Source organism: Papilio polytes, unplaced genomic scaffold (assembly GCF_000836215.1).
Source record: "Papilio polytes unplaced genomic scaffold, Ppol_1.0 DF822067.1, whole genome shotgun sequence".
Taxonomy (NCBI): Eukaryota; Metazoa; Arthropoda; class Insecta; order Lepidoptera; family Papilionidae; genus Papilio; species Papilio polytes.
The window spans coordinates 6,911,059-6,923,538 of NW_013527137.1; the positions used below are offsets into that span (position 1 = coordinate 6,911,059).

Sequence of the window (12,480 nt, forward strand, 5' to 3'; positions counted from 1 at the left end):
TAGTATCAAAAAAATAATTAGTATTTTTTACTCAAATACCTAAAAAAACGTCTTACCCAAAGACATAAAAAAAACAAAAACGTGTTTTATGCCAGCAAATTGTAGAATTTTGTTATTTTCTGTAATGGTAGAAAACATCCGCGTAGCGCTCGCCAAACCCTTGAGAAAACAAGCTTTTACTACCCCGTTCTAGTAGCTTCTAAAGATAGATATTTCTATGAACTGGGAATACACATTTTAAATATATACATGCATATAAGAAAAAGCTAAAATATTATACGTTTCAGTGCAACTAGCACGAAGAATTTTATTACTTAAAGCTTTTTAAAAAAAATTGGCTAAAGTTGCATGTCGTCATGTGGTATCAGAAAACAAAACGAGAAGGTTAAGACGTTAAGCTATTTAAAAGAAAGTGTTACTGGTTAGAATAACTTTTTAGTAAAAAAAAAAATATGACGGAGATTTTTATAGTACTGATATTGCAAAACGTAAACCGATTAAGTATTTAGGGTAATGTGGTAGAATAACTTTTTAGCGAGTCAATAACTGAAACCGTCAATGAAAGGCTAATTTTTTTTGTATTAGTTCATTGAATTAGCAGCAGTCCGACGTAAGCGAAGCAATAAAGACAAAAAGTGATAAACTAATTTCATTTTATCAAAAGTAATACCCAATACAACCGATTAATATAATCCATGATAAGTTATTAAATAGTTTTTTTGAATCACATGGAAAAAAACATTTAACTAAATTTAGACTTTTCATAAAATCTCAATTAATCACAAAAATAAAAAAGGGATAAATATAGAGGTCATCTGGAAGATAAGGCAACTATTCACAAGTAAGACCTCGTGATATTTTCTATTTTAAATAAATGTTCCTTTTATTTTTAGTGTCATCATTATTTACTATATTTAAATCTATAATATTAAGCTACAAATCCATTAGACATCGCCAAGGTGATGATTCAGCATAAGATGTAATGTATTTTGTGACGTAATGTACGTGAGTGATTGCGTTCACATCGGAACTATATACTATGTATCTAGTAATAATACATATCCAGAAATACGGCCACAAATATTATAATTTAGCTAAATACAAAATAAAAACATTGGACCTTATTTATGGCGGTTTATGGATATAAATGGCTACACGTATTACAGGAAAACAAGCCAAATTTACATAATCCCGCTTAAATCTGAATTTGTTCCAAAAGGTTTGCTTTGAATAAGCAATATTTTATCTGAGGTGGATTAAACCCTACATCAAAATGTAATTAACCTTAATCACTTTACCTAACTTTATTTTTCAATGCAAAAAATATGATATATTTAAATAAAACTGATTAAATCCCCTTCATCAAATACGGATGAAGCCACTGCCTCCTACAGTGTCTTCAATATTTAATAAATGCTAATGGGATTTTATAGTTTGAGAATCCTGGGATTTTACCATCCATCGATTTTGTTGCGTAAAATTGCCGAAATGTTTATTCGTCATGTCTTGTTAATAAACTGAACTTCTCAATGTCAGTGTCATGACACTTGATTATGACAGTGATGTCCGCAGCTAAATAACCTAAAAATTAAGATTTTAGATTTTGTACAAACAAATATGTTGTTTTGATATATTTGTTTCTGTTTCAAAATATTTACATTAATTAGTAATTTAATAATAGTCACAATGTCATTTACAAAAAACGACGTAAAATTGTCCGGAGACGTACCAAAGACATTGTTGTTACAAAAACATTCCGATTATTTAGCCAGCTACGGTTTGAACAAGGATGATTTTGAGTTTTGCATGACGGAACATCTTCGATTATCAGGGATATATTGGACCTTAACCGCTATGGAACTTATGAACCAATCATCAAGGTAGTACTGTGCTTCAATTCGATTCTATATATGTTTTTCGCATTTTAAATAAACAAAACAATTTAATGTAATTCTTAAATGCACAACTTCTTATCTGAATAACAGGAGTTATTATTATATTCTTTCAGAATGCCAAAAGAAGAAATTATAGAATTCATTACATCCTGTCAAGATAAGGAAAGTGGAGGCATATCCGCCAGTATAGGACATGATCCACACATTCTGTACACTTTGAGTGCTGTACAAGTAAGTCCCCAATAAAACATTAGAGTTTCACTAAATTGAATCTGTAGTTCTAGCAAGTAAACATTACAAAAATCCTAGCTTAACAACCCATTTATTTTTAATACAACTCTATTACATGCTAATCTGTTTTATCATCACATATTTGTATGGCAAAATATCTGAGCTTATACTTTTAAACAGGTACTTGCAATGTACGATAGACTGGATGCTATCGATATTGAAGGTGTGGTAAGGTTTGCCATATCTCTGCAACAAGAGGATGGGAGCTTCTATGGTGAGTATTGGTATACATTCAAATACCACTAACCCCCTTAATCACTATTCGTCCCCCCCTGCTTGCGAGTCCAGGCACCACACTCATCAGACAAAACAAAGAATTGCTTCCACTTCACACCTGTCTTCTGTGTGGTCATGGTATTACACCGGGCGTGCCAGCCCATTTGTGCTCAGATGTTAAAGTGGACACTACCACTGTTAATGCCATTCCCAGATCATGAACTGGTGAAACCCTTATGTACCTATTTTCGTACTACTTTATTAGCTTTTACAAATTTTATTATTTTCTAATGCAGGTGATAAATGGGGCGAAGTAGACACAAGGTTTTCTTTTTGCGCTGTAATGACATTATCCTTGTTGCAACAACTTGACGCAATCAATGTTACCAAAGCTGTTGACTTTGTATTAAGTTGTATGAACTTTGACGGAGGATTCGGCTCTAGACAGGGATCTGAAAGTCATGCAGGTAGATACAAAAATTTAAAAACATTGAAAATAATTCAGTTGAACATTTTTACAATTTGAATTTCATATAATTTGATGTGATTTCCAGGTCTAATTTATTGCTGTGTTGGAACACTATCAATTTGTAAGAGAATGGATGCCTTACACGCTGATGAGTTGGCTTGGTGGCTTTGTGAGAGACAACTTCCCAGCGGTGGACTCAATGGAAGACCAGAGAAATTACCAGATCTTTGTTACTCTTGGTAAGTCAAATTTGTCAATAACTAATACACAAACACTCAAATGTAGTTCAGCCATGTGACTCTATCCATCGAGTCAGATTAATCGCAAACAAGTCACCAGTACATACAATTGACAATCAAAATCCATAGGTCTTTCTAAAGTTACTTTGTAAAACACAAAAAAATAAGTATTAATCAAGGTCATTTATAAAATACAGAATACTGTGTAAACCTCGATATTGTATCTTACAATAGTCTACTTAAGAGCCCAATGTCATTTTTTCAGGTGGGTGATGTCATCATTGTCAATGCTGAACAGAATTCATTGGGTTGACAAGAATAACCTCGAACAATTCATTCTTGCATGCCAGGACTCTGAAACGGGTGGTTTTAGTGACAGACCTGGCAACATTACAGATCCATTCCATACATTATTTGGTCTCGCTGGTTTATCCTTACTGGGAAATACCAGTATTAAGCCTGTAAACCCCACATACTGTATGCCACAAGAAACCATAGACCGACTGAAATTGGAACCACAGATATTACATATTTAGGTATTAAGAAATTTGTATTGAATTAAATATTTATTAAGCCTATTAAATTAAGTATAAAGATGTTTTTAACTTGTTATTACACTTATTTAGAGCTTGGTTAAATGCATCATGGAACTCCTCTGACTTAAGATTTGGTGTGGCTTTTTATCTTTATTTTGAAATTATTTTATTACATGCAATAGATAATTCAACAAATGTTAGTTGTTTTATTTAAAATTGCTATAAAAAATAGAGATGTTATGAATTCTCCAAAATAGACAAGCGACCGCTACTCAGTTATCCACAAGTATAGATGCTTTCCCAATATTTAATGGACGAAAGAGACTTATTTCCCTTATATGCTCTGTCGTTGTCAAATCCGTTTGCAACTCCCATCCTCAACTTATAAGAATGTCTTAGGTTAATGGGAAAATGTATTAAGTTATACTTCTGACCTAGTATTCTGATATCGGATAAAGATATGGTTTAACCTGGAATTAAAAAATCCTATGTTTTACGTGATTTTTCATTTGTCTATGGTTCGACATAAATTGATTTACAAATGGTAACCCTACAAATACGTCAATGTCAAGTTTCACAGACATTTTGTTTGACAAGTGATAACAGAACTTGATAAGAGGATGAAATGAATTTTTACAATAATATAACTTAACATAAAAATGTGACCATTTTATATAAATATGCCTGTTCACTTCCTAATGGCATGCATTATATTATGACAGACTGTGCAAATTATTCAATTATAAATATATTTTAAAAAATCCTATGTTTTACGTGATTTTTCATTTGTCTATGGTTCGACATAAATTGATTTACCAATGGTAACCCTACAAATACGTCAATGTCAAGTTTCACAGACATTTTGTTTGACAAGTGATAACAGAACTTGATAAGAGGATGAAATGAATTTTTACAATAATATAACTTAACATAAAAATGTGACCATTTTATATAAATGTGCCTGTTCACTTCCTAATGGCATGTATTATATTATGACAGACTGTGCAAATTATTCAATTATAAATATATTTTAACCTATAACATGTAAACAGAGATGTGGATTCCATATTATTTACAATTTCTTATTTACTGTTTAGGAGTAAATGTCTTTTTGTTTTTCATCAGCATTCTTTACTATCACGATGTGATATTGTCTAATTTCAATACCAATTTGCAAGAAGAGTATGATTATGTTATTGGTAAGTTAAATCTACTTCAGTGCCTGTTAAAATAAGAATCACCAAAACTCCTTCGCAGTCGATGGTCCGATGGATGATGATATCTTTACAAAAAAAAAATGTTAACACTTAAAATGCCAGTACGACTTTAATGTAAAAGGGAAGTCGCGAGTGGGTGGCACTGAAAGTGTTCAGGTGAATTTACTACACTATAAGCAATGTTTCTACATATTACAGATGTGTGAGAAAAATACTTGACAGCTGTATCAAATGTCTTTTTCTCATGTAATACTATAAAACATACCCTATCTCATATTTCAGTTGGTGCCGGGACAGCCGGTTCGCTAATTGCTCATAGAATAGCAACGGAAACCAACTTAACATTTGTGGTCCTAGAGGCAGGTGGACGGAGCTATCCATTACTTGATATACCTTTTCTTGGACCACTCCTACATGGATCAATTTATGATTGGCAATATGAGACCACTCCTCAAGAAAATGCTTGTTTTGCTATGGTTGATAAGGTAAGCATTTTTAAAGAATTTTTGAAGCAGTTAAACTGTACAAATAAAATATAATCAGATCAAGTAAAGCTTGTTCTTGCCAGTTACTTCCATCCATGTTTTGTGAATTAAACACTTGAATTTTAAGTTTAAAATGTTAATATTTTTTAGAAATGCAAATTAACACAAGGTAAAATTGTTGGGGGATCATCTAAGTTAAACAACATGATCCATGTGCGCGGCAACATGTCACATTATGTTAAATGGTTCCACGGGAAATACAATGAAGATTTTTTTAAGAAACATCTAGAATATATCGAAAATAATATTTTTCATCTTAATGAAATACAATACCAAAGTGAATTAGCAGATGCTGTTTTAAATGCTGTAAAAGAACTGGAATTAAAAGAAAATTATCAATATTTCAGCAAAACCTTTCAAAAGAGTAAGGTCACACAGAAAGATGGCAAAAGATGGTCAAGTTCAGACAATGTAGATAACAGACATATAGTAACGAATGCTTTAGTTGAAAAAATTATTTTAGTTAACGGTGTTGCTTCCGGAGTCAATGTACACATATCTGAAAAAAAATATAAAATATATGCAAGAAAAGGTGTTATACTATCCGCAGGAACTTTAAATTCACCTAATATTCTTCAATTATCTGGTATAGGACCTGCTGAATTGCTCAAATCTTTAGAAATTCCGATAATACAAGATTTGCCTGTAGGTCTAAATCTACAAGATCATATAGGTTCTGGATTAGATTTGATACAATTTAATCGAACATTGTCTATTAATGCGGCAAATATGTTGAACCCTTTAAATTTGTATTATTATTTACAAGGTAAAGGACCATGGACAACACCTGGATGTGAAGTTATAGGTTTTTATTCAACTAATAATTCAAAAAGCCCAGATATTCAAGTTATGATTCTACCCGTAGGTATAATTTCAGATAGGGGTAGCCATTTGAGAAAATCTTTAAGTATTACAGATGAAATATGGCAAGAATATTTTACGAAATCATTCAATAAACATACTTCGACTTTTTTTACTACAATTTTGCATCCTAAAAGCAAAGGTACTGTATATATTAAAAGTAAAAACCCTGCAATATCTCCAGTAATTAACCCTAGATACTTAAGTGAGAAAGAAGACATTGATGTTTTAATTGCAGGAATTAAATCGATAGTAAAATTAATTAAGACTGATTCTATAAGAAATTTAGGGGCTCACTTAAATACAGATCATTTTCCTGGATGTGAACAATATCAATTCTTTTCTGATAGTTACCTGCAATGTTATGTAAGACATTTAACTTTAACAAGTTATCATCCTGTAGGAACATGCAGTATGGGATTGCCAGAATCAAAAAATACAGTTGTTGACACATCATTTAAAGTGTTAAATGTCAAAAATCTGTATGTTGTCGATGGTTCAGTGTTGCCAACATTACCGAGTGGCAATATAAATGCGGCCATTGCTATGATGGCTAATATTTTCTTTGAAATAAATATAAAATCTTGTAATATAGACAGTTCCTTGCAGTGCCATAAATATAGTGAAATCAATAACTATATATTTAGAGTATGTAGTGTTATGTAGACTGCAAATTTCAACTCGCAACAGTTCCCTTGCTTTTCCAAACAGTATAAAGGGAATTTCTCAATATAAGAACCTTGTGTAACTAAATGAAAAAATGGTTTTAAAATAAAATAAAATAAAATGCAATTAGACAATAGATACTTTATTTATTGTATTTATTTAAGGTCACTTCTACACATCAATATTGCGCACAGTATACTTTGAGCTTTTTGAAAACAACACTTGTTACTTAGATAATACTATTCTACAGAACAAAAACACAAAAATTATAGATTTTATGTGATGCCATATTAAATGTCTATATCTATGTCTACGAAGATTGTTTTTGTCTATGACTGCATCAAAAGATTTAAGTGTTATTTACATTAGTGATTTTTATCTGTACTAAAAATATATTTTTTAAATTAAAGAGTGACAACACTGTATTGCTAATTCAGATAATCCTATAATTATAATAAAAAGTACAAAATGAATATAGCTTTAATCTATAAAAATAAAGAAATACTAATATTTTTTTTGGTTTTTTTAATACCGTGCATCTTCATTACAATATTTTCAACATTTCAGAACAGACAAATAAAGTTCTTACTAAATTAAGAAAATACAAAATGACTAGAAAATACGACTAAATTATAAGAACTAAGTTCACAAAATGCAAAAGGATAAATCAAAATTGTTTCAAATTAGAAAATTTTGTTCTCATCGCTTGAGATTTATTTGAAAAAGAATATTTTCTCCACTAGATACTACATCGTAAAAGACACTTAAGGACGGTTAATAATAGGTCATATTTAAGTTAACACTTGTTACCTAAAGTTAGTCACAACATATGTTTATTTGTGCGAAACCGTAATTATATTGAAACCGGTTTAATAAAGGTCTTCATATTATCAGACGATTTTTTTTTTGAGGTCTAAAGAAAATATTTAACCGCAAACTGACAATTATCGACCCATTTTTTCATTCTGATATAATTATTGTACACATGTCTCAAATTTGATTGACCCATGTGATCTCACCATAAAGAACAGAGCAATTGCCGAAATGTACACAAAACCATACATTTTATCAAGAATTGTTCTAGAATTTCTTTGAAATTCACTTAAATATATACAAAACATGATGAATATGTCTTAATTATTATTACATAGAAAACATAGTCATTCACTTTGTGCTGAGCAAATTTTAAAACGCAGTAACTGCTTACATAATACTGGACGGATCATCTGATATTAGGGCCTTTTTAAGAAAGGTTTTAAACTTGTACAATTTTATTAACGTTTATAATATTAAGAATTGATAATCGAAAAATTATATTCTACAATAAACAATAGTATTTAAAGCAATAAAAATCTATTCTAATCGTAAATTTATACACTGTTCGTTTATAATACTGGACGGTAAAGATACGTCATTAATTTTTATATAGATAATATAAAATTAAACGTGTGCTCTTAAATAGTTTTAAATTGCTTTGGTTATAAAGAAATTTAATCTACATTGAGTTCAATATATTTCAATGTTTTTTCACAACGTTGTTTTCCACTATTCAAATACTTTTACATAAACATCAGAGCCAGCGTTAGTTCAGGGCGTAGTTTGATGAACGCCCAGGGCACTGGACAGAAAAGGACGCAACTTGTCTGCGAATTGCGTCTGTGATATAAACCTTTATACACATACAGCCTTACAAATAAACACGGTATAAAGTTAAACTTAGGAATAGACTGAGTATAAGCAAATATTAGTACAAATTTTGCTTACACTCAGTTTATTCCTAAGTTTAACTTTATATCGCGTTCATTTGTAAGGTTGCTAAAGTGCTAATAACTGAACCTATCTCGCCCAGGGCGCCCAGGGCGCTAGTGGTGGTATTCAGTTTAAAGGTATGATAGATATGATTTCGTAAAGGTTAGTTAATTTCAACGATAAGGGATATGAAATTTCCTTGGTTAGTTTACAAATACTCAAATTTGACAATTCAGGGTCCTGCCTTTTTATTGCAGACATTTAATTAGTGATATATTACGTAATTGGTTTGTCCAGCTTTAGATTCAAACCATTATCTTAATGTTATTTTGTTAAACCATCGTTAGAAAGATTTAATGGGCTTAATTATTTTAGTTTTCTTTTTAAATCCAGGTTAAATTACTTTTTTCTTTGTAATTATATTTTTAAATATCTTCCTTCTCTATATTTCAATTTGTAAATAAAGTAATTTAAATATATCATAAGTAAACTAATAACTAAATTCTATCTTTTATTCCACGAATTTTAATAGTTTGAGCCACAGATCTATTTCAATAAATAATTTTCAATACTTTACATTGGTTATAATTTGAGCTGTTTTGAGCAAAACTGTCAAAAACTCATGTATAGTAGCACATTTTTTAAATTATGATACTATTATTTATACGCTGCCAATAATTATGTATAAAAAACTCCCGTTAATTTTAATATTGTAATGATCGGAATGTACAAGGCTTACATTGTGTCAGGCATGTAAATTGTACTAGAAATATTGATAACTGTTAGGCGAAAAATTAAACATAATTTAAATCTAAAATATAACACTTAAAATACTTCGTTACATAAAGTAAAACTTACATATAATTAGACAAGACTTACTTGAAACAAGAATCCAAATAATTGTCAAGCATATCGAGTTGCAAGTCATTCCATTCCGTTGGATTCAAAAGTAAAGAACTGAGATCGTCTGGTTCGGGATCCGAGATAAGGGGAGGCGGGGGAGCAATGGGTTCCACTATCACATTCGCTCCAATATTCGTCTCAACCTCCAGTTCAGGAAGAGTTTGTATGTCGAGGGTGAATTCGGGTAAATGTAACGTAACGGGCAACTCACTCATAGCTTCATTAACGTCTTGAATCTGCAGTATATTTGCAACAGCGATTGAATCTTCGTTTGGTTTCGTTGCCAGTACTGGTTTTTTCTTCTTCTTGTGCGTTCTGCAGGAGATCCTCTTCGTTCCTTCCAAGTGCGCGAGATCAAGTTTCCAAAAGCCGCCTTTGCCCGGCTCGTGTTTAGATCTCGCCACCTTCACGAACACTTTGTTCAAGGATAAGTTGTGTCGAATTGAATTCTGAAATACAATTATTCAGTTAAAATATAAAACATGCAATATGTTATATGTTTACATCAGTTTTTTACGCATTAAACTATAATTTCTTTTATTTACATTAAAAATTTTCATTTTCAAAATGTGACGCAATAAAAAGTTTTTGTAAATACGAATAAGCTTCTAAAAACGTTTGCAACAAATTGCGTAGTAGATGTAAAAGCGCGAAGGGGAAAATTCAATCTGTCAGACATATAAGGACTATTATCATATCGTACGACCCTTAATGTTTCAATGTATTCGACTGATATTCAATTAGACGTTATCTAATCGCGCTGCAGATTTAGCGGTTATTAGAACGAGATCGAGTGCGCTACCGCACCGCGACGTGACACGACACGACGGAGATAAGGCTCCCTCTCACCTGCCACGCGGGGTCCGCGCTCCGGTAGTACTTAAAGTTGTCCTTTATCCACGAGTATATCGCGGAGAGCGTCATTTTATCGTTATTGTACCGCATGGCCATGCAGATGAGCGTGTTGTAGGAGTAGGGCGGCTTCTTCTCGCTGTTCCTCTGGTACTCCGACTTATTCATCATAAAATCCTCCTGGCACTTAGCGATCGTCTGGTTGAACTTTTGAAGTCGCGTGTTCTGCGGCGGCGCCTTCGCTTGCGGGTTGGGCGATATCGGCAGCAGCGGGATCTGCGGCGGGCCCATTATGTTGGTAATGTTCTGCAGCCAGTTCAAGTTGGTCAGATCCGTCTCCTGATCATCGACCAAGGGCCTTTCGGGCTTGTGCTTCATTGTTTTCTTCCTAGGAATCTCCGGCGGCGAAAGGTCCGTGACGATCGGCGGCAAGTCATCGCTCGATGCCACCTGATCGCCGCCCGGTAAATATGTTTCTGGTTCCGGCTGCTCGTACACGTACTCTATTTCGACGGTGTGCGAGGATTCGGGTACGGCGCTGTCCACGGTGAAGTAGGCGGCGCCGCACTGCTCGCCCGCCCCGCACAGGCCCAGCAGCGACGTGTCCAGCATCTCGCCCGACGCCGGCGACAGTCCCGATGTTATATGCATGCTGAACTACATGCCTGGTGCGATCGCGAATGACTCAGTAGTGAATCAGCAGCTTTTATTCTGTAAGTCGTAGGCGTTATTCGTGTGGTGAGCGTGGGATGCGGAGTGGTGCGGACGGCGAGTGGCGACGGTGGACGGCGGCGATCGATCGGCGCGGCCGGCGTGACGTCGCGACGGTCAGCTCCCCCCGCGCGTGCTCGTGCTGTGCCGTGCGGCGTGCGGCGTGCTGCGTGCGGCGTGCGCGCGAGGCGGCGCCGCGGACTGTTGTGAGGGCTGGGGCAGGTGCGCCCCCACGCGGCGAACAGGTGGTGCCGATCGATATCCCACCGCCCGCCACGGCCGGCCCGCATCGCCGATAGCTATGGACAATTAGTCACAGTTATCGGACGCCGAGGACTTACCAGACGCTGCGGGTGCTTCCTATTACAACCGCGATAGAGGTAGCACTAGAGGTTAGGAAAAACGTTCATATTCTTAAGAAATTTAAATCTAAAACTAATCTCACTTATTCATCCAAAGTATTGGACTGCAAATAGAACCAACGCGTTTTGGATTATGTGTCATAGCGCTGACTTTTGCAGCAATACGTTCTTGAATTGATTTGTATATTTTTTATGTTGTATTATTTTATGAAGTTAATTAATACGGGATTAATTAGTAATCCACTGTTCATCTCTTCCGAATGAAAAAGCTTGGTAAAATGGAAAACTTGTAGATAGTGTATGTGCTTCACTTTAGCTGGTCGTGTTCCTGAAAAGATGAGAATGGATGACAACGTCCAATTGCATCAATGTGTATAAAAGACGATTAGGTTGGCGGTTGCGAGTTGTAAAGCTAATCACATAATGATTACGACTTACGACGTCTGACGAAAACGACAGGGAAATTAAAAATTAATATCGAATATAAAAACTTGATTTAGGTATAAGCATGAAAGCATTGAGTGATGACATAATTATATTTGCTATCGACAGCGGCGGCGGCGGCAGCGGCAGCGGACCCTCGCACAAACAACCTCTCAATTAACTCTAGTGCTTGTTCTTACTCATTGCGTAAACAACTCTACTGTTAACAAAAGTGTATAACATGAAATTGCAACCACTGACTACCTATCCACAATACTCGTCATATTATTCGTTAATTTTGTAAGCTATTAGTTCTTATTTTATTACAATTTTATAGTCTGTATTTCTGTATTGTTAGCTGTCTTAACAAAACACAAAAAGCATTAAAACACTAGTTATAATAATAATAGCCTGTATGCAGGCAGTTGTACATTTCCTGACCGAGGCAATACTTTAAATAACATAACTTGTAATTAAAAAAATGTAGATTACAAATTCCAATTTCTGTTTTTAATCTGTTTTCAAATTAATATTCGAAAAAAAAA

The 12,480-nt window shown here is 33.9% G+C and overlaps 3 protein-coding genes across 3 annotated transcripts; 2 read left to right on the top strand and 1 right to left on the bottom strand.

Annotated features, from left to right (window-relative positions):
* The first annotated feature begins 1,567 nt into the window (after positions 1-1,567).
* On the top strand, positions 1,568-3,841 carry LOC106106976 (geranylgeranyl transferase type-2 subunit beta). The gene is made up of 6 exons (XM_013287639.1): positions 1,568-1,880; positions 2,009-2,126; positions 2,307-2,400; positions 2,699-2,869; positions 2,957-3,110; positions 3,376-3,841. Exons 1-6 carry the CDS (start codon positions 1,687-1,689, stop codon positions 3,644-3,646), a joined length of 1,002 nt encoding a protein of 333 aa, XP_013143093.1. The 5' UTR covers positions 1,568-1,686; the 3' UTR covers positions 3,647-3,841.
* A 675-nt stretch (positions 3,842-4,516) lies between these two features.
* Positions 4,517-7,389, top strand: LOC106106958 (alcohol dehydrogenase [acceptor]-like). The gene is made up of 3 exons (XM_013287617.1): positions 4,517-4,845; positions 5,146-5,348; positions 5,499-7,389. The coding sequence occupies exons 1-3, from the start codon at positions 4,701-4,703 to the stop codon at positions 6,933-6,935; spliced, it is 1,785 nt and encodes a 594-aa protein (XP_013143071.1). The 5' UTR covers positions 4,517-4,700; the 3' UTR covers positions 6,936-7,389.
* A 1,741-nt stretch (positions 7,390-9,130) lies between these two features.
* LOC106107043 (forkhead protein sep1-like) lies at positions 9,131-11,578 on the bottom strand. Its single transcript, XM_013287723.1, has 2 exons — positions 10,437-11,578; positions 9,131-10,036 (listed from the first exon to the last, which is right to left on the bottom strand). Exons 1-2 carry the CDS (start codon positions 11,088-11,090, stop codon positions 9,560-9,562), a joined length of 1,131 nt encoding a protein of 376 aa, XP_013143177.1. The 5' UTR covers positions 11,091-11,578; the 3' UTR covers positions 9,131-9,559.
* Between the last annotated feature and the right edge of the window lie 902 nt (positions 11,579-12,480).

Coding starts and splice junctions, on each gene's coding strand:
- LOC106106976 (XM_013287639.1), top strand. CDS start 1,687: ATGTCATTTACAAAAAACGACGTAAAATTGTCCGGAGACGTACCAAAG. Junction 2,401..2,698: donor AGAGGATGGGAGCTTCTATG/GTGAGTATTGGT, acceptor TTTCTAATGCAG/GTGATAAATGGGGCGAAGTA. Junction 3,111..3,375: donor CCAGATCTTTGTTACTCTTG/GTAAGTCAAATT, acceptor TCATTTTTTCAG/GTGGGTGATGTCATCATTGT.
- LOC106106958 (XM_013287617.1), top strand. CDS start 4,701: ATGTGGATTCCATATTATTTACAATTTCTTATTTACTGTTTAGGAGTA. Junction 4,846..5,145: donor AGAGTATGATTATGTTATTG/GTAAGTTAAATC, acceptor CTCATATTTCAG/TTGGTGCCGGGACAGCCGGT. Junction 5,349..5,498: donor GTTTTGCTATGGTTGATAAG/GTAAGCATTTTT, acceptor AATATTTTTTAG/AAATGCAAATTAACACAAGG.
- LOC106107043 (XM_013287723.1), bottom strand. CDS start 11,090: ATGCATATAACATCGGGACTGTCGCCGGCGTCGGGCGAGATGCTGGAC. Junction 10,037..10,436: donor GCGCGGACCCCGCGTGGCAG/GTGAGAGGGAGC, acceptor ATTGTATTTCAG/AATTCAATTCGACACAACTT.